The following is a 24,870-nucleotide window of genomic DNA, read 5'->3' on the forward strand; positions in this document are numbered from 1 at the left end:
ACGGTGCAGGGGGCAGAGCCGAGCGGCTCCTGCCCGGCGCCTCCGCCTGCCTCCTTCCGTGTTCCGGTTCCTGCCGCCGCCGGGCAGGATGCGCCCGGCCCCGGCTGCCCGCCCGCCGCCCGCCCAGGTGAGCACCGGGGACCGGCCCTGGGCACAGCTGGCGTCCAGCCGGGGCGGGGGGGGCAAGGCTCTGGACCCAGCTTTCCCCAGCCCTACCGAGGGTCGTGCCCACCGCCGTGCCCTGCCCGGGGCTGGCAGCAGCCTTGACCCGAGGGGGGGCTGCAGGCAGAGGCGGGCAGCGGAGGTTGCCCCCGGGGAACACCGACCCAGCTCCGCTGCCGTGCTGGAGGGGCTCAGTCCGCACCCGGAGCTGGGGCGGGGGGGGGGGCTCAGGTCGCTGCCAGGCTGGGCAGGCTGTGGGGGGTGTCGGCGCTGCCCCCTGGTCTCCCTCCCCTCTCAGCACGATGCGCGGTGCGGTGGGTACCGGGGCAGCGGGCAGGGGTGCCAGGGCTTAGCTGGCATCCCGAGGTTATCCCAGCAGCCAGGAAGAGGCAGCGCTGGAGGAGTGAGGAGGTCCTGGCACAGGGAGAGCTTCCCCCTGCCTCACATTCCCTGCCCTATGATTGGCATAGGCAAAGGGGAGCGGGGGGGCGATGCCTGGGCTGGGGGGAAGGGGTTCATGTCCTGGCTCAGAGAGTGCCAGGGTGGACTCTGGACCCGGAGTTAATCTTCTGTGCCCGCCGTGGCACCGAGCCCGTGGGGCAACCAGGGGCTGGACTCTGGACCTGCCAAGCGGGCACGGGCGCGGGCAGGGTGGTGAGGGTGAGGTAGGGCTGGGTGAGACGAAGGCTCCAGCTGGCTTCTGGGCTGGCTCCCAGCCGCAGTCACTTGTGAGGCTCCTTGCTCCTGGGGGGGAGGGAGGTGTGTGCCAGGAGGATGCCCCCCACCCCAAATCCCTTGTCCCACGAGGGAAGGGCTGAGGGTGCCAGGCAGGGTGGGCGATGCCCTCGCTGGGCTCCCTGACGCGGCACCCACTCTTCGCAGCGGCTGCCACCGCTCGGGGCGTGACGGACGGGCCGGGACCCCTCCCCCCCAGCTCCGCAGTGTGGATAGGAGTGGGGGCTTTTGCCTGTGCCCCCTGCCCGCCTCTGCTCGCCGGGCATGGGCAGCCACGAGAAGGATCTGCCCTCTCCCAAGAGGGCTCTGTCGCGCTCCAACAGCACAGTGTCCTCCAAGCACAGCAGCGTTCAGCAGGTTGGGGGGCTCCAGGCTTGGGGCAGGGTGGGAGGTGGGTGGTGTAGGTGGGGGGCTCAGGGGGGGGCCCAGCAGTGGAGGCAGTCTTGGCGGGGGTGGGTGCCATGGGGTCTTGAGGGGCTTCACCCTGCTGCTTCACTCCGTAGGGGGATACAGAGGTGCCTCATCCCCTGGGTGGGGGGTGCCAAGTGTCTGTGCCTGGGGACGAGGTGGGCAGAACCCTGGTGCCGAGGCACTCCCCCCAGGCACACACTGAGTCCCATCCCCACAGGGCTCGGAGAGCTGGGAGGTGGTGGAGGAGCCACGGCCGCTGGGTAGCCCTGGCCAGGAGCCGCAGAGGCACGAGGGCTACCTGCTCAAGAAGAGAAAATGGCCCCTGAAGGGCTGGCACAAGGTAACAGGGCAGAGCTGGCACCGTCACCCGGCTGGTTCTGGCTGCTCTGCCCACCCCTGGGGTGCTTTGGGCCCTTGGATAGAGAAGGGGCTGCAGGGAATGGTCTCTGCCCCCTCCCTGCCCTCAACCCTCTTTGTCCCCAGAGGTACTTCGTGCTGGAAAATGGCATCTTGAAGTACTCCACCACGCACCAGGACGTGAGTGTGGGGCTGGGCTGCACCCAACGTACCCTCCTCAAGGGCATGGGACCGTGGAGGGTGGGGGAAAAACCCCCTGGCTCCCGTGAGGAAGGGGCTCTGCCCCCTGACAGGGGTCCCCTGGGCTCCCCCAGGTCCTCAAGGGCAAGCTGCACGGAGCCATCGACATCCGCCAGTCCGTCATGTCCATCAACAAGAAGGCTCAGAGGGTGGACTTGGACACGGAGGACAACATCTACCACCTCAAGGTGCTGGGGAGGGGGCTGCAGCAGGGGCTGGGGGCGTTGAGTCAATTGAGCTGCCCCCCAGCCCCAGCCCTGACTTGCTCTTGCCCCACAGATCAAGTCCCCGGAGCTCTTTGCCAGCTGGGTGAGCAGCCTCTGCTCCCATCACCAGGGACCCAGAGGGGGTCCCGCAGGGAGGACCCCCAGCAGCACACAGGTCGGTGGTGCCTTGGGGTGTTGGTGAAAAGCAGTGTCTGGGAGCAGGGCTGCTGGCAGCAACTCTGGCGCTGCTCTTTCTTCCCTGCTGCAGGGCCCCTGGACCAGGATCCTGCCCTCGGGCAGTGCCCCTGCCCTCTCCACCCTGGCCAGCTCCCGGGACAAGGTGAACGCCTGGCTGAAGGGCAGCGAGGGGCTGGAGCGCTGCTCGGCGGGTGAGAGGGGCAGGGAGGGGATGACTCGGGGCAGGGAGGGGATGCCCTGTGCTCCCCTCTTCCTGACCCGAGTCTGCTCTGTGCCCGTTGCAGAGCTGGCAGAGTGCCAGGCAAAGCTGCAGGAGCTGACAGGGATGCTGCAGAGCCTGGAAGCTCTGCACCGCATCCCCTCTGCCCCACTCATCTCCGGCAGCCAGGTGAGTGGGGCAGTCATGGACACAGGGCTGAGCATTGCCCAGTGTGGCAAACCCTTCCCTCCCCTCTGCCACCTCCTTTTCCTGCTGAGGGTCTGGCTCCAGCCCCCTCCTCTCACTCACAGCCTTCAGCTGCCACAGAGAGGCCCAAGAAGGGCAGGAGGACCACCAAGATCTGGTGCACCCAGAGCTTCGCCAAGGATGACACCATCGGCAGGGTGAGGGGTTTGGGCATCCCACCCAGCTCTGGTCAGGACAGACCTTCCCCCACCCCCATCCTTCACAAGGCCTTCCTGACCCCCACATTGCCCCCCCCCAAAGGTGGGCCGCCTGCATGGCTCCGTCCCAAACCTCTCACGCTACCTGGAGCCATCCCAGAGCCACCTGCCCTTCAGCCTGCCCCCGGAGTACCTCCAGCTGCAGAGGAGCTTCTGGATGCTGGCTCAAAAAGGTGGGATGAGCCTTGCCCATGAAGGGCCCTGGCGGGCATCGGGGGGTGGGTGGCCGGCAGGGTGCTGTGCTGTGACCCGGCGTTGCCCTGGCAGTGCACGGCTCGCTCAGCAGCGTGGTGGCAGCGCTGACGGCGGAGAGAGAGCGGCTGGAGGAGATGAGGCTGGCGCTGGACCGGCGGCGCTCAGCCCCGCGCCCGGGCAGTGCCAACAGCAGCGGCGGGGTGAGGGAGCACGCAAGGGGCACAGCGAAGCTTGACCCTGCTTTGGGGTCCTGCCAGGGCGTTTGTGTGTGTGTGGTGTGGGGGGGGTTGCTGCTGTCAGGGTGCTGGAGGGGGCACAGCTTGGTGCTGGATGCTTGGGAAGCGGTGAGGGTGATTCCTCTCCCCCCTCCTCCACCCCCCCAGCCGCCACCCGCTGTAGCTGCCAGCCCCACGCTGGCTGGAGGGGGCAGGCTATGGGGGGGGGTGGGTGGCACAGCTCAGCCTCCCTCCGCCCTGCATCTGCAGGCTGCCCTGCGCCGCTTCCATTCCCTCTCTGTCTCCTCCGACACCACCCTGGATTCCTTCGCCTCGCTGCATCCCGATGAGGTCAGGGGGGGGCCGGGATGGGGGTGCGGGTGGTAGCCCCTGCCCAGGGTGGGGAGCTGAGGCGGTGGCTGTGCCCGCAGCCGGACTCGCTGCCAGCCAAGGGCCGGGAGCAGCAGCTCTCCAACCGCAGCATCGTCTCCCTGGCCGACTCCACCACCGAGTTCTTCGACGCCTGCGAAGTCTTCCTCTCCGCCAGCTCCTCCGAGAACGAGGTGGGAGGGGGCTTCTGCCGGGGGAGGGGCCATGGGAAGGGCTATCGCAAGCCTTGGGGGGGGCTCCATCGGTTTGGGAGGGGGGGATCTCTGCAGACCCCCACCCCCCCAGCCCCTGCTACCTCCATGCTGCCGTTTCGGTGGGCTCATCTCTCCCTTCTCTCTCCTCCCATCCTCTCCCTCTTAGCCAGCCCGGGAGGTGTCCTCCCAGCTCCCAGTAGCCTCCTCAGCCCCCGTGTGCTCCCCAGCCCCTGTATCCCCCTAAATCTCTGTGCCCCCCACCCCAGCACCTGTGTCACTATGTCCCGCCTCGCTCCTGTGTCCCCTCCAGTCCCCGCTTCTCCCCGCAGCCCCCCAGCTGCGGTGCTTCGGGTCTCCAGCAGTGCGGGACAGGTCCTGCCGGTGCCTCCCTCCCCAACTCCTACTTTCCCCTCCTCCCGCCCCTCCAATTCCCCATCCTGCCCATCCCAGCTCCCCACATCTCTTCCCTTCCTCCCGGGGGGGGACCTGCCTAGTAGAGCCCCTTCCTGTGCGTCCGTCTGTGTGTCCCCAACCCCCACCCCCCTCCCCACCCACGGTCCCCTGCGTGTCCCCAGCCCTCGGATGATGAGTCCTGCATCAGCGAAGCCATCCCCAGCGCCTGCGAGGACCCGGGGGGGCCGGGCCGCCCCCCGACAGGTACAGAGAAGGGACTGGGGACACATAGGGACCGAGGAGAGAATATGAGGAGTGGGTAGGGTGCGGCTTGGACCCCTCCCCGTTCCACCAGCCGGTTCCCGACAGGAGCAGAGGGTCCGGAGCTGCCCTTGGAGCCGGTGGAATTACCGGGACCGGATCCACGACGTCGGAGCTGCCTTCCTGCCCCCCCAGCGCCCCCCGGGGATGTCAGCCTGTGGGGTTTGCTGCGGAGCAGCGTGGGGAAGGACCTGTCCCGAGTGGCCCTGCCCGTGCAGCTGAACGAACCTCTCAACACCCTGCAGAGGCTCTGCGAGGAGCTGGAGTACAGCGAGCTGCTGGACAGGGCTAACCGCGCCAGGGACCCCCGGCAGCGCCTGGTCAGGGGGGGCTGGGGGCACCGCGGGGGTGGAGAGGGTTGGAGGATTCCAGGGGGTTTGGGGGACATGAGGGAATCTGAGGGCAGGAGGGGCTGAGGAGATCCAAGGGGATCTGGGGGCTTGAGCAGGGGGAGGCTTGGGGGATATGAGGGCTGGGGGGGGGGAGATCTTGGGGGGGTTTAGGTGCAGGGAGAGGCTCAGGGGATACAAGGGAGTTCTACAGGCAGGTGGGGCTGGGGGGGGCAAAGGGGTTGGGGGATTCCAGTGACACGGGCAAGGGGCACAGGGGGTTGCGTGGGCATGGCTGAGGGACACCACCGCAGCTCTTTCGTGGGGGGGGGTGGGGGTGGGGGGCGCCGTGCCCTGGCGCCGCGGCGGTGGCGTCACGGGGTGGCATGGCACGGTGCCAGGTGTACGTGGCCGCCTTCGCCGTCTCTGCCTACGCCTCCACCTTCTACCGGGCGGGCAGCAAACCCTTCAACCCCGTGCTGGGGGAGACCTACGAGTGCGTGCGGCCCGACCGCGGGTTCCGCTTCATCAGCGAGCAGGTGGGCACGGGCAGGGCGTGCGGGCCGGGGGCGCGGGGGTGCGGGCAGCGGCACTGCCCCTCTCCCTCTCCGCAGGTCTCTCACCACCCACCCATCTCTGCTTGCCACGCTGAGTCTGACAACTTCGTCTTCTGGCAAGGTGGGGGCTGAGGGAGGGGATTGGGTTGGGGGTATGAGGGGGTTGGGGGGCACCAGGGTGGGAGTGTGGGGGGATGTGAGGGAGTTTTGAGGGCAGGTGGGGTTGGGGATCTTGAGGGGAGTGTCTGGGGGATTGGGGAGGCTTGGGATGTGGAGGGGCTCAAGGGCAAGGGGAGCTTGGGGGACACAGGAGTTTGGGGGCATGGATTGCTTGGGGGGCAAGGGGAGTCAGGGCACACAGGAGTTTGGGGGCATGGATTGCTTGGGGGGCAAGGGCTGTCAGGGCACACAGAGGAGCTTGAGGGCAAGGAGTGCTTGGAGGGCAGGGGGAGTCAGTGCACATAGAGGAGCTTTGGGGCATGGAGGGCAGGGGCAGCCAGGGCAACACAGAGGAGCTTGGGGGCAAGGAGTGCTTGGAGGACAGTGGCAATCAGGGCACACAGAGGAGCTTGGGAGACAAAAGCGACTTTGGGGATGGGGGGCATGGGAAAGCAGAGGGCTGTGGGGATGAGGAAGATCTGGGGGGTTAGAGGGCAGAGGGACTTGGATGGGCAGGGCTGGCATAAGGAAGTCAAAGGCATATAGGGGTCTCACCACCTCCTGCCCCCCCTCCCTCCCCTCCACCCCCCCAAGACATGAGGTGGAAGAACAAATTCTGGGGCAAGTCCCTGGAGATCGTCCCTGTGGGCACCGTCAACGTGCAGCTGCCCAGGTGAGTTTGGCTGCTCTGGCTTGGGCTGGCACGGCGTGGCACCCCCGCCGCGCCCCCCCCCACGCCCTGCGGTGACATCCTGGCGGCCGTGGCTGCAGGACCGGGGACCACTTCGAGTGGAACAAGGTCACCACCTGCATCCACAACGTCCTGAGCGGCCCGCGCTGGATCGAGCACTACGGCGAGGTGCTGATCCGCAACACCCGGGACGCCTCCTACCACTGCAAGCTCACCTTCTGCAAGGTGCCGCCGCCCCCCCCCTGCCCCCCCGCACGGCCCTCTCCCTGCCCCCACGCCCCTCGTTTTAATCGCCTGTCAGCCTTGCCTGGCCTCCACTCTCTTGTGCACACCCCCACCAAACCCTGCCCCTCGCCTAGCCCCACCTTTTACCAGTTACCTGCCTCCCTTCCCAGTTACCTGCCTCCCTTCCCCAGTTACCTGCCTCCCTTCCCAGTTACCTGCCTCCCTTCCCAGTTACCTGCCTCCCTTCCCAGTTACCTGCCTTCCTTCCCAGTTACCTGCCTCCCTTTCCCAGTTACCTGCCTTCCTTCCCAGTTACCTGCCTTCCTTCCCAGTTACCTGCCTCCCTTTCCCAGTTACCTTCCTCCCTTCCCAGTTACCTTCCTCCCTTCCCAGTTACCTGCCTCCCTTCCCAGTTACCTGTCTCCCTTTCCCAGTTACCTGCCTCCCTTTCCCAGTTACCTGCCTCCCTTTCCCAGTTACCTTCCTCCCTTCCCAGTTACCTTCCTCCCTTCCCAGTTACCTGCCTCCCTTCCCCAGTTACTTTCCTCCCTTCCCAGTTACCTTCCTCCCTTCCCAGTTACCTGCCTCCCTTCCCAGTTACCTGCCTTCCTTCCCAGTTACCTGCCTCCCTTCCCCAGTTACCTGCCTCCCTTTCCCAATTACCTTCCTCCCTTTCCCAGTTACCTGCCTCCCTTTCCCAATTACCTTCCTCCCTTCCCAGTTACCTGCTTTCCTTCCCCAGTTACCTGCCTCCCTTCCCAGTTACCTGCTTTCCTTCCCAGTTACCTGCCTCCCTTCCCCAGTTACCTACCTCCCTTTCCCAATTACCTTCCTCCCTTTCCCACTTACCTGCCTCCCTTTCTCAGTTACCTGCCTCCCTTTCCCAGTTACCTGCCTCCCTTTCCCAGTTACCTGCCTCCCTTTCTCAGTTACCTGCCTCCCTTCCCAGTTACCTGCTTTCCTTCCCAGTTACCTGCCTCCCTTCCCCAGTTACCTACCTCCCTTTCCCAATTACCTGCCTCCCTTTCCCAGTTACCTGCCTCCCTTTCTCAGTTACCTGCCTCCCTTTCCCAGTTACCTGCCTCCCTTTCCCAGTTACCTGCCTCCCTTTCCCAGTTACCTGTCTCCCTTTCCCAATTACCTTCCTCCCTTCCCAGTTACCTGCCTCCCTTCCCAGTTACCTGCCTTCCTTCCCAGTTACCTGCCTCCCTTCCCCAGTTACCTGCCTCCCTTTCCCAGTTACCTGCCTCCCTTTCTCAGTTACCTGCCTCCCTTCCCAGTTACCTTCCTCCCTTTCCCAGTTACCTGCCTCCCTTCCCAGTTACCTTCCTCCCTTTCCCAGTTACCTTCCTCCCTTTCCCAGTTACCTGCCTCCCTTCCCAGTTACCTGCCTCCCTTCCCAGTCATCCCATCCTTTCCTAGCGGCTGCATCCCATCCCTCATGGACCCACCAGTTCCCAGTGACCCTGCCCTTCTCCAGTTATCCCTCCCCTTTCCCAGTTACTCCCCTTCCTCCTTTAACCCTGCCCTTCCCTAGTGTCCCCTTCCCTTCCCCAGTGTCCCCTGCCCTTCCCCAGTGCCCGCCCCGAGCACTCGGTGCCAGCCGAGCCCTGCCCAGCCCCGCTGTGCCCGCAGGCTCGGTACTGGGGCGCGGGGGCCAACGAGGTGCAGGGGGCGGTGCTGAGCCGCAGCGGGACGGTGCTGGAGCGGCTGGCGGGCAAGTGGCACGAAGGGCTGCACCGGGGGCCGGCCCCGGGCCAGTGCGTCTGGAGAGCCAGTAAGGACCTGCGGGGGGGCAGGCTGGGGGGCAGTGGGGGGGGGACACCGATCTCCGTTGTGGGGTGGAGCACCGACCCTCGGTGGGGGAGAGAGCCGACCCTCGGTGAGGGAGAGAAGAACCGGCCCTGGGTGGGAGGGAGAACCGACCCTGGGTGGGGGCGGGGGGAAAAAACGACTCTCGGTAGGGGAGGGAAGAACCGACCCTGGGTGGGGGGAAGGAGAACTGACCCTCGGTAGAGGAGGAGAACCGACCCGGGGGTGAGGAGGTGAGAATCGACCCTGGAGAGGGGGGGAAGAACTAACCCTTGTGGGGGGGGGAGGGTCGGAGAACGACCCTGAGTGTGGGGGAGAGAACCGACCCTGGGTGGGAGAGGGGAGAACCGACCCTGGGTGGGTGGGGGAGAACCGACCCTGGGTGGGTGGGGGGGGAAATCTGCCCTCGGTAGGGGAGAGAAGCACCGAGCCTGGGTGTGGGGGGGAGGTGTCACAGCAACTGTGCCCCCGCCGTGCAGACCCCATGCCCCGTGACCACGAGAGGAGCTACGGCTTCACCCAGTTCGCCCTGGAGCTGAACGAGCTGAGCCCGGAGCTGCGCCGGGTCCTGCCCGCCACTGACACCCGCCTGCGGCCGGACCAGCGGTGAGCGCCCCCCCCCGGCATGGGCAGCGCCCCCCCGAGGCTGCTCTGCAGCTCCTGGCGGTGGTCACCGACTCCTGGAGTTGGTTGGCTTGGAAAAGACCTCTAAGATCATCCAGCCCAAGCAGCAACCCCACAGCACCGTGGCCACCAAAGCCTGGCCCCAGGTGTCTTGGGCACCACCAAGGATGGGGACTCCATCACCTCCCCGGGCAGCCTGTGCCAATCCCTGACCACTCTGGGGTGATTTTTTATCCTGATCTCTGACCTCAGCCTCCCCTGCTGCAGCTTGAGGCCATTTTCTCTCTTCCTGTCTCCTGTTAGGAGGGAGACCAGCCCCAACCTCACTGCAGCCTCCTCTCGGGGAGCTGCAGAGAGCAATGAGCTCTGCCCTCAGCCTCCTCTTCTCCAGCCTCAGCATCCCCAGCTCTGTTCTCCAGACCCTTCCCCACCTTTGTTGCCCTTCTCTGGATCTGCTCCAGCCCCTGAATGGAGTGAGTGGCCCAAACCTGACCCCAGGATTTGAGCTGTGGCCTCACCAGTGCCTAGCCCAGGGGACAATCACTTCCCTACTCCTGCTGCCCACACCACTGCTGATCCAGGCCAGGCTGCTGGTGCCCACCTGGGCACCTCCTGGCTCATGCCCCTCTGCTTTTCTGCTGGGCACTTTCCACCCACTCTGCCCAAAGCTTGGAGCCTTCACGAGGTTGTTGTGACCCAAGTGCAGGACCCAGCACCTGGCCTTGTTGAACCTCATCCCACTGACCTCATCCCATCGATCCAGCCTGGCCATATCCCTCTCTGGATCCTTCCTACCCTGCAGCAGATCCACATCCCGCCCGAGTTAGCATCACCTGCAGACTCCCTGAGGGTGCCCTCCACCAGATCATTGGCAAAGGCTTTACTGAAGAGAACTGGGCTCTGGGGAGCACCAGGAGGAACCAGCTACCCAGTGGAGCTGGCTCCATCGCCCTCTGCCCCCCAACGCAGGTACCTGGAGGAGGGCAATGTGGCAGCAGCTGAGACGCAGAAGCGCCAAATCGAGCAGCTGCAGCGGGACCGGCGCAGGGTGATGGAGGAGAACAACATCAGCCACCAGGCTCGCTTCTTCAGGTCCAGCCTGCGGGGGGGGCCTGAGGCTGTACTTACCGGGGGAGGGATGCGTGAGGCACCCTCAGTGTAACCCTTTCCTCCCCATGCTCTTTGCCAGGCGGGTGGTGGATGCCAGCGGGAAGGAGTCGTGGGTCACCAACAACACCTACTGGAAGCTGCGCTTGGATCCTGGCTTTGCCCACCTGGACACTGCAGTGCTCTGGTAGCCACCCCCACAGAGGGGTGCTGAGCCCCCCGCCTGCCCCCCCCTCCAGGGTGCTGAGCTCTCCCCAAGGATGCTGAGCCTCTTCCAAGGGGTGCTGAGCTGCCCCAAAGGTTGCTGAGCCCCGTTCCAGTGTGCTGAGCTCCCCGTAAAGATGCTGAGCTTCCACAAAGGATGCTGAGCTGCCTCAAGGGGTGCTGAGCCCCCACCAGGCTGCTGAGCTCCCCTCCGGGGTGCTGAGCTCCTCCAAGGCTGCTGAGCTGCCTCAAGGGGTGCTGAGCCCCCCCCAAGAGCATCTCAGCCCCCAGCCTGGTTTGCTGAGCTCCCCCACCCCCAGCTCATCACAGCAGTGGTGACTGGCAGTGGGGCTGGTCCCCACCCAGCACTGGGGGTGTAAATCCCCCCCCCCCCCCCCCCCTGTTTTGCTGCTCTTTAAGCAAAACCGTGATGGAAAATGAGGGGGGGGGCACAGGCAGTGAGTGCCTCCCCCTCCCCACCCCCCCAGCCCTGGGGCAGAGCCTCAGGGCTGCCTGTGACACTTTGGGGTTAAGGACTGGCAGTGCCCCTCACATCGACCCCCCCCCTTGCCCTGTGGCCACAGGTCCTTGGCTCACTGCGGGGCGGGGGGGGGCAGCAGGGGGTCGTGGGGTGCCTGCAGGCGGGCAGACCCCGTTGCCTTCCCTCCCCCACCCCCCAAGATGTGCGCTGGGGCTGCACTAATAAAGGTCATGAAGAGCCGAGGTGTGCAGAGAGCTTCATTCCCTAGGGCTTAGGACCCCCCCCCCCAGCTCCCACCCCAGCATGCCTGAGACCCCCAAGTGAGGGTAGATGGGGGGGGGGTGGCCCAAACCCTTCACCCACCCCCAACCTCGCCACAGTTTTCCTCCCCCTTGCCCACAGAGGAGACCAAAGAGCTGTGCCCCACAGTGCCCTCTTTATTGCAAGATATGCTGCTGCCCCCCCCCCGCCCCCACCTCCCAGCCCCACACTGGGCACATGAGAAGGGGGAGGGGGCTCAATAAATACTCATCTTTAACACCCCCCACCCTCACCCCCCCCCCCCCCTTAAAACCCACTACCACCAATAAAAACCTCACTGCTTTCCCTCCCCCTTCCCCAGCCCTTCCCCATGGCCCCACCGGGGGCTGATTGTCTGGACCCCCCCCCCCCCCGCTCCAGTCCTCCAAGGATATGGATGTTAAATAGCTGGGGGGGGTGGGGGGGTGTGACACACATAAGACCCTCACCCAGCACTGGGGTTTGGGGTTTGGGGAGGGTCTGAGCTCCCCAACGCCTCCCCCCTCTCCGCCCCCCCCCCCCCCCACCTTAACCTTATGTGGCTCAGTTGCCATAGAAGCCATAGTAGCCCACATCGACCCCCAGGTCCTTGTCGTAGGGGTCCCCATTTCGGGGGGCGGGGGGGGAGCTCTCGGTGCTGGAGGGGTAGGGGGACACTCTCCTCCGCTTGCACTCGTACAGCCCCGAGTCGGAGGAGTCCCCCGAGGCGGCGGTGGGGGGCTCGGGGGGGGGGCCAGCCCTCCACCTCCTTCCCCTTGTCCTCCCGGGGCTCCCGGTACCAGCCCAGAGCCCCCCCAGGGCTGGTTTTGGGACCGTATTGCCCAGGGTTCCAGCCCCCCCCTACACCCCCGAACCCCCCTGCAGGCCCCTCGGGGTAGTAGGGCAGGGGGGGGTGGGGGGCAGGTGGCAGGGCAAAGGGTTTCACGCCGTAGGGCACCAGCTTGCCCCCCCCGTACCCTGTCTCGTAGCTGCTGTAGTCTGCGGTGGGAGGCTGCTGGGGGGTAAAGAACCAGCGCGGGGGGTCCTTGGGGGGCAGGGGCAATGGACCCCCCCGCTCCCCGCCGAAGAAGCGCCCGGGGGGCAGAGGGTACTGCTCGGGCAGGAAGGGCTGGAAGCGAGGAGCTGGCAGGAGCTGCTGGCAGCCGGGCACCTCCGGCGGAGACGGCGTCAGGCGGTCGCCCTCCGAGGCAGAGTACATCCTGGGGGGGGGCGACACAGGGTGGGAGTGGGGGGGACGCCCCTCCCGAGGGACAGGGTTGGGGGGGGGAGCACACACAGTAAGGTGGAGGGATGCACACGGGGGGGTAGGTGGGCGAGGGCATACATAGGTTGGTAAGTGGGGGGGCACACAGGTGGGTAGGTTTGCGGGGGGGGCACACACGGGTGGGTAGATGTTGGGGGGCACACGGGTGGGCAGGTGTGGGGGGCACAGGGGTGGGCAGGTGTGGGGGGCACACACAGGTGGGTAGATGTTGAGGGGCACACGGGTGGGTAGATGTGGAGGGCACAGGGGTGGGCAGGTGTGGGGGGCACACACAGGTGGGTAGATGTTGGGGGGCACACGGGTGGGTAGATGTGGAGGGCACAGGGGTGGGCAGGTGTGTGTGGGGCACACACAGGTGGGTAGATGTTGGGGGGCACACGGGTGGGCAGGTGTGTGGGGAACACACGGGTGGGTAGATGTTGGGGGGGCACACGGGTGGGCAGATGTGTGGGGCACACACGGGTGGGTAGATGTGGAGGGCACAGGGGTGGGCAGGGGTGGGGGTGCCACTCACGAGTCGAAGTTGTCCCGGAAGCCCTTGGCGAAGGGATTGTGATCGATCTTCAGCTGGGTGATCTGGGGGGAGATGTGGCCATTGGGGGGGGGGGGCTGCCAGCATGGCCCCCACTCACCCAGGGTGCTGGCATTGAATTGTTTGGGTTCCTGTGCTGCTGCTGTCGGGGGGCTGGGGGGCAGGGGGCTGTTTTTTTGGGGGGGGTCCCCCCGCACTGGCACTCACGTCGGCGTTCTGGTAAGCGGTGACGGCGATGAACTGGGTCTCGGGGAAGGCAAAGGTGTGGGTGTGGGGGGAGGGGCAGGGCTCCTCGCCCTCCCCCTCCTTCACCTCTGTCACATGCAGCCGCGGCTGGTACTTGTGCAGCGACTGCAAGACGATCATCTGGGGGGGGGGACACACACACAGAGGGTCGGTCAGGCACTTGCTCAATCGGTCAACTTTGGTCAGCTGATGCTTGGCTAAAGATGGACCAGCAGGTGCCCAGGTGGCAAAGGAGGGCACCAGCAGCCCGGTTTGGATCAGCAGCAGTGTGGGCAGCAGGGTCAGGGAGGTGATTGTCGCCTGGGCTGGGTACTGGTGAGGACACACCTCGTGTGCTGGGGTCGGGTTTGGGTCCCCTCTCTCCAAGAAGGGCTGGAGAGTGGCCAGAGGTGATTAACCAAGCTGGGGAAGGGTCTGGTGGACAGGTCTGGGGAGGAGCAGCTGAGGGACCTGGGGGTGTTTAGTCTGGAGAAGAGGAGGCTGAGGGGGGAGACCTCATTGCCCTCCACAGCTGCCTCGAAGGAGGCTGGAGCCGGGTGGGGCTTGGTGGCTTCTCACATACAACAGGTGGCAGGGCAAGAGGACACAGCCTCAGGTTGTGCCAGGGGAGGTCGAGGTTGGAGGTGAGGAAAAATGGCACCATTGAAAGGGCAATGAGGCTGGCACAGGCTGCCCGGGGAGGTGGTGGAGTCCCCAACCCCGAGGGTGTTCAGAAGCTGCCTGGAGGTGGTGCTGAGGGTGGCAGGGGTGGGGTTGGGAGCTCCAGGAGGTGGTGCTGAGGGTGGCGGTTTGGTGGCAGGGGTGGGGTTGGGAGCTCCAGGTGAGCAGCTGGACTCGATGAGCTCCAAAGGCTCCTTCAACCTCACCAGTTCGACGGCTCTGTGAGTCCTGCGGGGGCGCAGGGGGCACCTGGCACAGCTGGCACAGCCTGGCGTGGCAGTGGCACCCTTACCTGGCCCACGTTGTTGGATGCCCCCTTGTTGTTGGTGAGCTTCAGCTTGCCAAAGGAGACCTCCTGCCGCATCCAGTGGGCTCCTGTGTTGGGCGAGTCGGGGTGCAGGTAGAGGCGGTTCCCTAGGGAGTGAGGTGGGGGGGGGACAGCAGGGGTGGGGTTACCCCCCCTGCCCAGCACCAGGAGGGTGAGGGAGGGGACGGGGGGAAGACCATACCTGGCATGTTGCCCTCTGCTTTGCCACACTGCACCCACTTGCCACCCTGGTAGCGCCAGTGATGCTGGTCCACCAGCACCACGTCCACGCAGACGTTGTAGTGGGCCACGGGGTTGAGCCCTGAGAGGTTGAAACTGAGGAACGGGAACATGCGCCTGGGGAGGGGACAGGAGTGGGCACTGTCACCTCCCCATCCTCCTCCTCCTTCTCCTTTCCTTTTTCCTTCTCCTTCTCCTTTCTCCTTCTCCTCCTTCTCCTCCTTCTCCTCCTTCTCCTTCTCCTCCTTCTCCTTTCTCCTTCTCCTTTCTCCTTCTCCTCCTCCTCCTTCTCCTTTCCCCTCTCCCTTTCCTCCTCCTTCTTCTTCTTTCTCCTCCTCCTCCTTCTCCTTTCCCCTCTCCCCTCTCCTTCTCCTTCTCCTCCTTCTCTTTCTCCTCCTCCTTCTCTTTCTCCTCCTTCTCCTTCTCTTTCTCCTCCTCCTCCTCATTCCTCCCAACTCAACCCCAGGAGAAGAGGACTGGATGGGGTGGAGGTGTGTGGAGCACTGAGGGGTGTATGTGTGCGCTTTTGCCTTGCACAGCAGAGATGGGGAAACTGAGGCAGGATGATGTCCAACTGCCCCCCCACCACCCTGCCCTCACCCAGCTGGGTGCCCATGAGACTCTGACTGACCCCAGCAGCTGGGGGATGCTCTAGGGGCTGATTTCCAACCCCTGGTATCTTCCTCCCCCTCCCCAGGCACCTTCCGGATTGGAAACCAACACTGCTGCTATTTCAGGCTGGGCGCCAGCCTGTGCCAAGGGCAGGAAGGGGACAGGACGAGATGGCCGAGGTGGGGGGGGCAGTCTGTGGCCACAGCTGCCACCCTGCCGTGGGGCTGCACCCCACTGCCCACTTGCACCCAGTGGGGGAGCTCCAAATCCCAGCCCTGGGCAGGGAGATCTGGCAGCTCCCTTCACCCTCCCTGAGTTCAGTCCCTGCTTTTCCATCACCGTTCCCCAGTTTGCAGTGGGACCTCAAGGTGTGGTTGGGTGTCTGGTGCAGCAACCCCTCCCCCCCACCCCTAGAGCTTGGCTCTGGCTGCAGTGTTTTGGCACCCATTGGAGTTTTGGCTTTTGGTGGCCAGAGCCAGAATCCAGCACCAGCATCAACATCAGTCCTCCAGGACCAGCATCACTACCAGGTCCAGCACCTCTGCACCAGCATCACCAGCAGCACCTCCAGTCCCTCTGCACCAGCATCTCCACTTCCTCTGCACCAGCATCACCACCAGCACCTCTGTACCAGCACCAGCACCTCCAGTCTCTCTGCACCAGCATCTCCACTTCCTCTGCACCAGCATCACCTCCAGCACCTCCAGTCCCTCTGCACCAGCATCTCCACTTCCTCTGCACCAGCATCACCTCCAGCACCTCCAGTCTCTCTGCACCAGCATCTCCACTTCCTCTGCACCAGCATCACCAGCAGCAGCCCCAGCACCTCTGTACCAGCATCGCCTCCAGCATCTCCAGTCCCTCTGCACCAGCATCACCTCCAGCACCTCCAGTTCCTCTGCACCAGCAGCAGCAGCAGCCCCACTCCCTCAGCACCAGTACCACCAGCACCCCCAGTTCTGCTGCCTGGCTGCTCCACTAGTGTCACCCACATTAATGACCCCTCACTGGTGGGGACAAAGCCCCCAGCACAGTGACATGTGAGATACAGAGACCACTCAGCCCTCCTCCAGCTCTTACACACAGGGTGAAGGGGAGGATTCATCCTGACCCCCAACTTCCAGGGCAAGATGCATGGGGGGAGAGGCTGCAGCATCTCACCTCTGTGTCCTCCCTTCTCCATTGAGCTGTGCCATTTCCTGTACTGGTACCCAGTGGGTAAGGGTGGGGGGCTGGGTTTGCACACTCTCCCCTCCCCCCCCATCTCCCCAGTTCCTCGAGGTGCAGATATTGCTCACAGAGCAGGTGCTGGGACCTCGAAAGCATCATCCAGCCAGAAGGAGTCCTGCACGGGGCTGGTGGCCTCCACCAGGAGGGATCTCAGCAGTCCGTGCTGAGTCTGGGCAGAGGAGGTGGGCTGCTGCCTGGAGCCCTGACATCATCCAGCAGGATCTAGGGATAGAGCTGGCAGTGGGGCTGCCAGGATTCCACTGCCCCCCCGCCCCTCCTCAGCCATTCCAACCCTCACAAGGGCAGAGGACCGGTGAGCTCATGACAGGGATGGCACCAAGCACCCCGTGAGCCCAGCCAAGCTCCTCCTCAGGCCACCATCCTGCTGATGAGGGGGAGGGGGTGGACACGACGCCAAACGACAGGTGAGGAGCAAAGCAGGGGCTGGGAAGCTCCCGAAGCTCCGGGGAGCGGCGTAGGAGCTCGGGGGATCGGCCGTGGCGGCGGCAGGAAGCGCGGCTCGGGCAGCGCCGCGGCACCGGGGGAGCGATGTGCAACGGGCGGTGGAAAGAGCTGACTCAAACTTGCCCTTACAGGAGGTTGGGAAAGGGAAAGAGAAAAAGAAAGAGAAAAGAAGAGAAAGAAGAAGGAGGCAAAGCAAGCAGCGCCGGCGGCCGGGAGCTGTGCGAGTGCCCTGCCAGGTCTGGCTGGACGATGGCACTCAGCAGCCCGGGCACGACAGGCTCTGCTCGCAAGCTGGCGGCCCCCTGGGCTCAGACCTTCCAAGATGTGACTGTGCCAAGGGAAGGTGGTTGCCACCTCCGATCAAATCTGGAGCCACATCAAAGACTGATAGCGAGGGGTTGAGCCCATGCCTGCCTTGCCACCACCGCGTTCCCAGTGCCAAACGCTTCACCAGCACCAACCCCCAGTGCCAAAGCCTTCGTCAGTGCCAGCTCCCAGTGCCAAACGCTTCACCAGCACCAACCCCCAGTGCCAAAGCCTTCACCAGTGCCAGCTCCCAGTGCCAAACACTCACCAGCACCAACCCCCAGTGCCAAAGCCTTCACCAGTGCCAGCTCCCAGTGACAAACACTCACCAGCACAAATTCCCAGTGCCAAAGCCTTCACCAGTACCAGCTCCCAGTGCTACACACTTCACCAGCACCATCCCCCAGTGCCAACTTCTTCACCAGCACTGTCTCCCACTGCCAAAGCCTTTGCTGTCACCATCTCCCGGTGCCAAATACTTCACCAGAACTAACCCTCAGTGCCAAAGCCTTCACCAGTACCAGCTCCCAGTGCCAGTCACCATTGCTAATTCCCAGCACCAAAGCCTTCACCATCGCCAGCTCCCACTGCAAAAACCTTCACCATCAGCCTCTGTGAGTGCCAGAACCTCCACCAGCACCTGCTGCCCATGGCAAATTCTTCACTGGCACCAACTCCCAGTGCCAACACCTCCACCAGCACCACTCCCAGTGTCAAAGCTTGCACCAGCACCAACTCTCAGTACCAACACCTCCACCAGCACCACCCCCAGTGCCAACACCTTCACCCCTCTCCCCGTGCTAAAGCCCTTCCTGCCACAGACTCCCAGCCCCAAACCCTTCACCACCACCACCACCACCACCTGCCAGCCCCAAACCCCCTTCCCCAGCCCAGCAAGCCCAGGGAGGCGACGCCGGCGCAGCAGCGAGCAGCCCCCGCTGGGCGTTGCTGCACCAAGCCCTGAGCCGCTGCAGGGAGGAAGGAGCCAGCAGAGCGTTTTGTGCTGCTGGGGTTTGCTGCCGGTTTGGTTTCTTTGCACCTCTCTGGCTCCCACACCGCCGGTTCCCCGGTTCCCCCGAGCCCCGAGCTGCCGCCGGCGCCGACTCACAGACGCAGCTCAAAAGCTGCCGCGGTGCAAACCGCAAGGCTCGGCCGGGGCACGAGGAGAGGGGGGGGGTGTGGTAGGGGGGGGGGGGGGGCTAAGACCCGAAACCATCCACGCCTCGAGTTCATTTTTACCCGCCCCCCCCCGCCCCGATCGCCACCACCAGCACCACCACCGCTCTTCTTGATGCTCAAGCTCTAGGGCAGGGTTTGGGTCCCCTGAATTCAGCCCCTGTGGTTTGGGGAGTGCTGGGGTGGTGGGGGGAGGGGGGGGTAAAATCCACTCCCTCCCCCCCATCCTCCGCAGCAGTGCACCTCCGAGAATCGGTGGGCACCTCTGGGTCTCCTCCCTAGGCAGGTTTGGTCCTGGAGGCTCTGGAAAGAGCTGCTTGGGGGACGCAGGATGGGGGTGTGGGGGGGTCTGAAGTGCTCGGGGGAGGTCCGTTTGGGTGCTGGGGGTGCTGGTGTCTATGGGTGCTCAGACAGGCAGGATGGGAGCAGGGGGCAGGTGGGTGCTTGGGCATCCAGAATGGGTGTAGGAAGGGGGTGCCTGGAAGTCCTAGGTGGGTGCAGGGTGGGGGGCAGTGGTGCCCGAGGTATGCCCCTGAGTGAACCCCTTGATGGGGAGGGGGGGGGTGAGGGAGGATGAGGCCATGGGGCAGGGGAGCTAGGGCAGATGGGGAGTTGGGGCACACAGGGACATGCAGGGGACAGGGGACCCTAAAGACACAGCAGGGACAGGAGAAACCCAGGGGGAGCAGAAATTTGGGGCCCAGCTGCCTGCAAACCTGCCCAGGGCCAGGAGCACCCAGAGAGGGAGCATTTGCTGGGTGGGGGCACTGGTGCCCCATCTGTGCCCCACTTGCCCAGCCCTGCCTGCACCCCTGGCAGTGCACTGGGGGGCTGCCAGCTTCCTGAGCCACCTCCTCACTCAGTGCCAACCCAGCAAGCCCCAGTGCCAGCAGCCACGAGAACCACAGAGGAGTGACTGGCAGAGCCCCCAGCACACAGCTGCATGGCACAGCTGCCTGGCATGGCACAGTGATGTGGCATGGCCATATGATAGGGTGGCATGGTGCTGTGTGGCAGAGCTGCTCAGCATGGCACAGCGACATGGCATGGCTGCACAGCACGTGTGGCATGGTGCCACATGGCTGCCCTGGCACAGCTGCACAGTGGCATGGCATGGCTGCACAGCATGTGTGGCATGGTGCCACATGGCTGCCCTGGCACAGCTGCACAGCGACATGGCATGGCTGCACAGCACGTGTGGCATGGTGCCACATGGCTGCCCTGGCACAGCTGCACAGTGGCATGGCATGGCTGCACAGCTATGCCTGGCACGGTGGCATGGCTGCGTGGCACAGCTACATGGTTGCATGGCACAGCTGCTTGGACCAGCACAGTGACATGGAATGGCTTCCTGGCACAGCCACACAGCGTGGCATAGGTGCATGGCACAGCAGCCCAGCTGCGTGGCACAACGTGGTGCTGCTACATCACCACCTCCAGCGCCTCTGAGCTGCCAGCCTGGCACTGGGGGTCCCCTGTCCCAGCCTGTACAGGAACAGCAGCTTCTGGCCTGGGCAAACCATGCCTGAGTCCTCCAGCAACAGGCAAACCCAGCCCTTGAGCCCCCCACATGGCACAGGCAGCCCTGGCACCCCTCCACCGAAGCCATCCATGACACCATCCAAACCAAAGCCAACCTTGGCACCCCTCAAAACCAGAGCCAACCTTCACCTCTGCCCCGTGCAAACCCAGCCCCCGTGTCCCCGAAGCTGTCTCCCTGTCCCTCCACAAGGGCAATGCCATCTCCTGTGTCCCCCCCCCAAGCACAAACCCACCCCTGCTGCCCTCTCCAAAGGCAGTGCCACTTGTGCCCAACCCCCCTGACCCTAGTGCCAGCTCCTCTCTTCCCCAGAAGGTCAACATCAGCCCTGGTTCTGCAGCAGAAGCCCGAGGCAGGAATTCCCCAGGGCCCTGCACAGCGAGGGGGGGAGCAGTGAGGCCCTGGGGGGGTTTCCACTGCAATCCTGCCCTGGCTGAGCCCCAAGAGTCATGGGGGGGGGGGGGGACGGGGACGGGACGGGGCAGAGGGAGAACAGGGAACCTGCGTGGGAAACCGGCAGGAAATGATTTGTGCTTGGGATGAGTGGGCATGGGATGGCGTGGGGTGGGATGGCACAGGATGGCATGTCAGAGGCAGGGCAGAGGGGCAGGAGCCGTGCCAGGGGCATAAACCCCAGCGCCCAGCCAGTTCTGCCCCGGTGGGTGCCACCAGCCCCGCTAGGGCTCAGCTCCTCTCCACGGGGGGCACCAACGCTGAGAAGCCAGCAAGGTCCAACAGGCTGGGCCCAGCCCAGACGGGACAGAAGGCATCTCCTGCCCTGCCCCAGAGCCTCCCCCAGCCCAGTGGGTGCCCGTTTTGGGGAAGCCCCCCCCGGGAGCCCTCACCGTGGGGGTTTTTCCCCTGCCTCAGCAGCGCTGCAGCCTGGTCCTGAGCACAGCACTTTGCAAGAGCAGCTCCGGGCTGGGGCAAACGGATGTGTGGTGGCTCTGCCTTTGCCATCTCCCCAGGGCTGCCTTTGCTCTGAGCCCCCTCCCCCCACCCCCGGCGCAGAGCACTTCCCCCCACCCCTCATCAGCCCCCAGCCCCTTTGCAGAGCTGTTATGGGAGGATGGAGCCAGAAAGAGACCCCCAAAATCTCTTGGGTTTAGGTTGGGAGTCAACGACGGAGCCGCGGTGGGGAGTGGGGGTAGAGAGGATGGGATCCTGGGGAGCACCTCAAGTTTCTGGCCCCCCAGCATCACCTCCTGAGCCAGGTAGTGGGGATGGGCACCGCTGGGCACTGCCCCAGAAGCTGCCAGCATGGCTGGGAAAAGAGAGGAGGGAAGCAACAGGGTGAGCTCGAGTGGGTTCCTGTCGGAGCCAAGCAATGGCAGGCGAGGAGCAGCCCTTCGTGGAGCTCAGCACCCTTCTGCCTTCTTGCCCAACGCTGGGGGCACATCACTGCGGCTGTGCTGGTGCCAGTTTGCTGCTGAGTGATCCCAAGCCCTGGTGGGGGGCAACCAACAAGCCCCCAGCCCCTTTGCAGAGCTGTTGTGGGAGGCTGGAGCCAGAAAGAGCCCCAAAATCTCTTGGGTTTACAGGTTGGGAGCCAAGGGCAGAGCCCAGATGTGGAGTGGGGTAGAGAAGATTGAATTTTAGGGGGGGTACCCCAAGTATCCAGCTCCTCAGCACCACCTCCTGAGCCACCCTGAGGCAGTGGTGATTGGCACTGCCAGGTACTGCCCCAGAAACTGCCAGCACGGCTGGGGAAAGAGAGGAGGGAAGCAGTGGGGTGAGTCTGAGCGGGGAAGTTCCTGTAGGACCTGAACGATGCCAGGCAAGAAACAGCACTTGGGGGAGCCCAGCACCCACCAGCGGGCACACATCAGCCCAGCTATGCCAGCCCTGGTTCACTGCTGAGTGGCCTCAAGCCCTGGGGCAGGCTGGGGTGGGGTGGGGGGGCAGGAAAAAAGCCAAGGCTGGCACGGCCGTGGCAAACCAAGCGACCTTAACGTGCTCAGACTCCCAACACGTTAAGCAGGTTGGGTCTCAGCATCGAAGTGACACTTTCTGTCTCAGCGCAGGGACAGGAGAGGGCAGGGTGCTGGCAGCCACCGTGCTGGGCAGAAAGAGACTCCCTCCCTGCTCCTCCAGGCCAGGGGATGGCAGCAGAATGAGGGTCTCTGCCGCCTGCCCCAACGCCCCCTCCCTGGCTCTGCGTTTTCAGGAGCCACAGAAGCCTACAAGCTCGGTCTGGAGGGGGTTGAGCCTCGCACCCAAGCCCGGCCCTGCTCATCCTCCTCTCCCCTGCAGGACCCCACCGAGACTGCCCAAACGGGGCTGGTTCCCTGCTCCCACGGCACCCCAGGGTGGGGCTGAGGGGTGGGCACATGGCTGGCAGCAGCACTTGGGGGTCTCGTTGCTCCAAGTCAGAGCAACCACCAGGAGCCTGATTACACTTGGCCCGCTCCAGGCTGGGCTGCTGGGGGAGCTGGGGTGGGCTTTAGCCCCCCCAGGAAATCCCCCAGCCCCAAGAACCCACAGCCTGTGAACAGCCCGAGTGAGTGGCAGCACAGAGGGGACAGCAGGTGCCTGGGCATGGCTGTCACCATCATCTTTGGCACCCAAGACGATGCCCAACTGCTCCCTCCTGCCCTGGGCACACGTGGGGCACCTGGGCCTTGCCTGCCCCACGGAGCAGGGTGGGGGATTTCCATCCCAGAGTGGAGGACAACAAGTAGAGGGGCTGCCACCCATCCACGCACTGTGCCCGTGGGGTGCCCGCTGCCGCTGGCAGCCTCCTGCACCTCTTGCTACTTGTTGCGGTGCTGGGCCTGGGATACAGCCCCTGGGGCAAGGACGGATGAAAGCTTCCTGCAGCCCACCCGCGGCACTGGCACCGCCTCCACGAGCTTCCTGGCACCCAGACAGGGGAGGTCTGCGCCCCTCTCTCCTACCTGGACATAGGTGGGGACCCCCCTTCCCCCCCCTAAACCTCTTTGTCCCCAGCAAGCCTCAAGTCCCCTAGAAAACAAAGTTTTGGGGGGGGGGGGGGAGGGGAGGCTCTGGTTCACTTCCCTCCCTCACTGCTGTCCTCTGCAGACAGACAAACGTCACACCCAAACCCACAGGAGTGGGGACCCCTCTTGCACGACCACCCCACGCTCCCCCCGGGACCCCAGCCCCACGAACACCACACACACACATATGTACCTCCAGCTTTTTGGTGACCCTTCCCCACCTCCCCGTGCCTGCCCCCCCCCTGCCCACCCTGCAGCCCTCCCAGCCTGTCCCGCACCCCAGCGCACCCCCACCTGCATCCCTGCCCGCATCAGCCCCCCATCCCCTGCGCCCCCCAGTGCCCATGCCGGTCTCGCTGCTGCCGCACGTTTCCTGCCGGTCCCCCTGCCTTGGTGTCCCTCCCCCCATCACCGGTGTGTGTCCCACCCCCCGTGTCCGTGTCCCCTCCCGGCTCACCTGCCCTGTTTGGTGATGATCATCTCGGTCTGGTGCTTGTGGAACTTGGCCCAGAGCGGGTAGTTGTTGAGCATCACCTGCACCTTCCCGGCTGCCCGGTAACCGGGCAGGGCACAGAGCGGACCGGAGCGGGGGCACAACGGGGCAGCCCCGGGTTGGGTGTAAGCACCGTCCGCACCCCCGTAAAGCTCCGCACCCGCGTAACCTTCCACCGCGTAACCCTCGACCGGGGCGGCGGGAGGTGGCGGTGCCCGGTAAGGCGGACACGGTCCCAGGAACCGGCCACCGAAAGCGCCGGGAGTACCGTAAGGTAGCGGAGGGGGAGCTCCAGGCTCCGGTCCTCCCCCATCACCGTAGTAAGCGGCGGCGGCGGCGGCAGCAGCGTCCCGTGGACCCGGTGGCTCCTTGGCGAAGCTGGAGGTGCCGGTGAGCATGGGGACGGCGGGGCTGGGGGTTCCGGTGCCCAGCTCCAGCGCTCCCATGAACGGGAGGGAGTGGGGGGGCACCGGCCCCGTTCAGCCGCTCATGGGGGCTGCCCCGGGAACCGGAGCCAGGCTTCTTTCAGCGATGCCCACCTCGCCGGGTTCCCATGGCCCCCTCCATGCCCGGTAATCCCGGAGTAGGAAGGATGAGGAGGAGGAGGAGAAGAAGGAGGAGGAGGCGAGGGGGTGGGGGAGGAACCAGGGCGGCCCGGGGAAAGCCGAGGGGGAAGAGGAGGGGGGGGGGGAGGAGGAGGCAAAAAAAAAAAACCCTAACCCCCTCCAAAAAAAAACTCAGATAAAATCCCCACACAGCCCAAAAGTGCCTCGGAAAGTGCCGTCGGGGAGAGGGGAGCCGGGGGGGGCTTGGCCGCGCCCCGCTGCCGCCGGGAGCGCTGCCGGTGCCGCAGCCGCTCCACCTGCCCGCGGCCGTGGCTCCGCGCCTCTTATCCAAAGAAGCTGCTCCGCCGGCGGAGCTCCGCCTCCCCCCACCCCTCCACCGGCGGAGGCGGCCCCCACCGGGGCGGGGGAGAGGGAACGGGGCGGGCCCCGGGCGGGGAGCGGGACACGCGGGGAGCAGGACACGCGGGGAGGGGCTGGGGGCACACAGAGTGTGGGAAGGGGGAAGGGGGATACGGGGATGGGCAACGCCAGGGACGCAGAATGGGGTAGGGGGTGAGGGGGCACGGGGGACACGGAGCGTGGAAAGGGGACGGGAGGACACGGGGGGGCACTTGGGAGCGGCAAGGGATGGGGGACATGGGGACACGGAGCGTGGGGGGACATGGGGAGACATGGGAGGGGGTTGGGAGAGATGAGACACTCGGGGGTGGGGGAAGGTGGGGGGGCTGGGGGGACACGGGAGCAGATAGGGGACAAGAGAGCAGGGGACACAGAGGGTGAGAGGGGATGAAAGGACGTGGGAGAGGATGGGGGACACGTGGGAACATGGGACACTGTGGGGGAGCAGGGAAATGGGAGGGACACAGCCCCGTGGGACACTGGCAGGAGTGGAAGGGAACTGGCAGGGGAGTGGGGACCTGGAGAGGAGCAGAGGCACTGTGGGGACACTCAGGGACAGGGCACGGTGCGGCCAAGGGGACGCTGCAGGGGCCACGATGCTGCCTGTAGGTTGGAGCCGTGGGGTGGCACAGGGCCCAGTTTGCACCTTTGTCCCCTTCCCTCCCCCCAGGACTCTTCATTAATCCCTTAATTAGCCACTTGCTG

General features: G+C 65.1%; 2 protein-coding genes across 2 annotated transcripts; one reads left to right on the forward strand and one right to left on the reverse strand.

Annotated features, from left to right (window-relative positions):
- The first annotated feature begins 78 nt into the window (after positions 1–78).
- Positions 79–10,780, forward strand: OSBPL7 (oxysterol binding protein like 7). The gene is made up of 23 exons (XM_064174519.1): positions 79–127; positions 1,045–1,254; positions 1,526–1,648; positions 1,792–1,845; positions 1,980–2,093; positions 2,185–2,286; positions 2,380–2,500; positions 2,594–2,697; positions 2,820–2,912; positions 3,016–3,145; positions 3,240–3,367; positions 3,653–3,733; positions 3,814–3,945; positions 4,542–4,623; positions 4,729–5,000; positions 5,411–5,548; positions 5,624–5,687; positions 6,320–6,398; positions 6,497–6,641; positions 8,277–8,418; positions 8,933–9,059; positions 10,047–10,169; positions 10,267–10,780. Exons 2-23 carry the CDS (start codon positions 1,162–1,164, stop codon positions 10,373–10,375), a joined length of 2,556 nt encoding a protein of 851 aa, XP_064030589.1. The 5' UTR covers positions 79–127; positions 1,045–1,161; the 3' UTR covers positions 10,376–10,780.
- Positions 10,781–11,676: 896 nt separating this feature from the next.
- Positions 11,677–23,816, reverse strand: TBX21 (T-box transcription factor 21). Its single transcript, XM_064174533.1, is given in 7 exon segments — positions 11,677–11,898; positions 11,900–12,368; positions 12,948–13,009; positions 13,173–13,331; positions 14,164–14,285; positions 14,381–14,535; positions 23,165–23,816. Coding segments are annotated over 7 exon segments (1,635 nt in total). The 5' UTR covers positions 23,647–23,816; the 3' UTR covers positions 11,677–11,712.
- Between the last annotated feature and the right edge of the window lie 1,054 nt (positions 23,817–24,870).

Source organism: Pogoniulus pusillus, chromosome 40, assembly GCF_015220805.1.
Source record: "Pogoniulus pusillus isolate bPogPus1 chromosome 40, bPogPus1.pri, whole genome shotgun sequence".
NCBI classification, from domain to species: domain Eukaryota; kingdom Metazoa; phylum Chordata; class Aves; order Piciformes; family Lybiidae; genus Pogoniulus; species Pogoniulus pusillus.

Excerpts from the sequence above, each read along its gene's own strand:
- OSBPL7 (XM_064174519.1), top strand. The coding sequence starts at position 1,162 with ATGGGCAGCCACGAGAAGGATCTGCCCTCTCCCAAGAGGGCTCTGTCG. Across the intron at positions 1,649-1,791 it reads CCCTGAAGGGCTGGCACAAG|AGGTACTTCGTGCTGGAAAA; the intron begins GTAACAGGGCAG and ends CTTTGTCCCCAG. Across the intron at positions 9,060-10,046 it reads CGCCTGCGGCCGGACCAGCG|GTACCTGGAGGAGGGCAATG; the intron begins GTGAGCGCCCCC and ends CCCCCAACGCAG.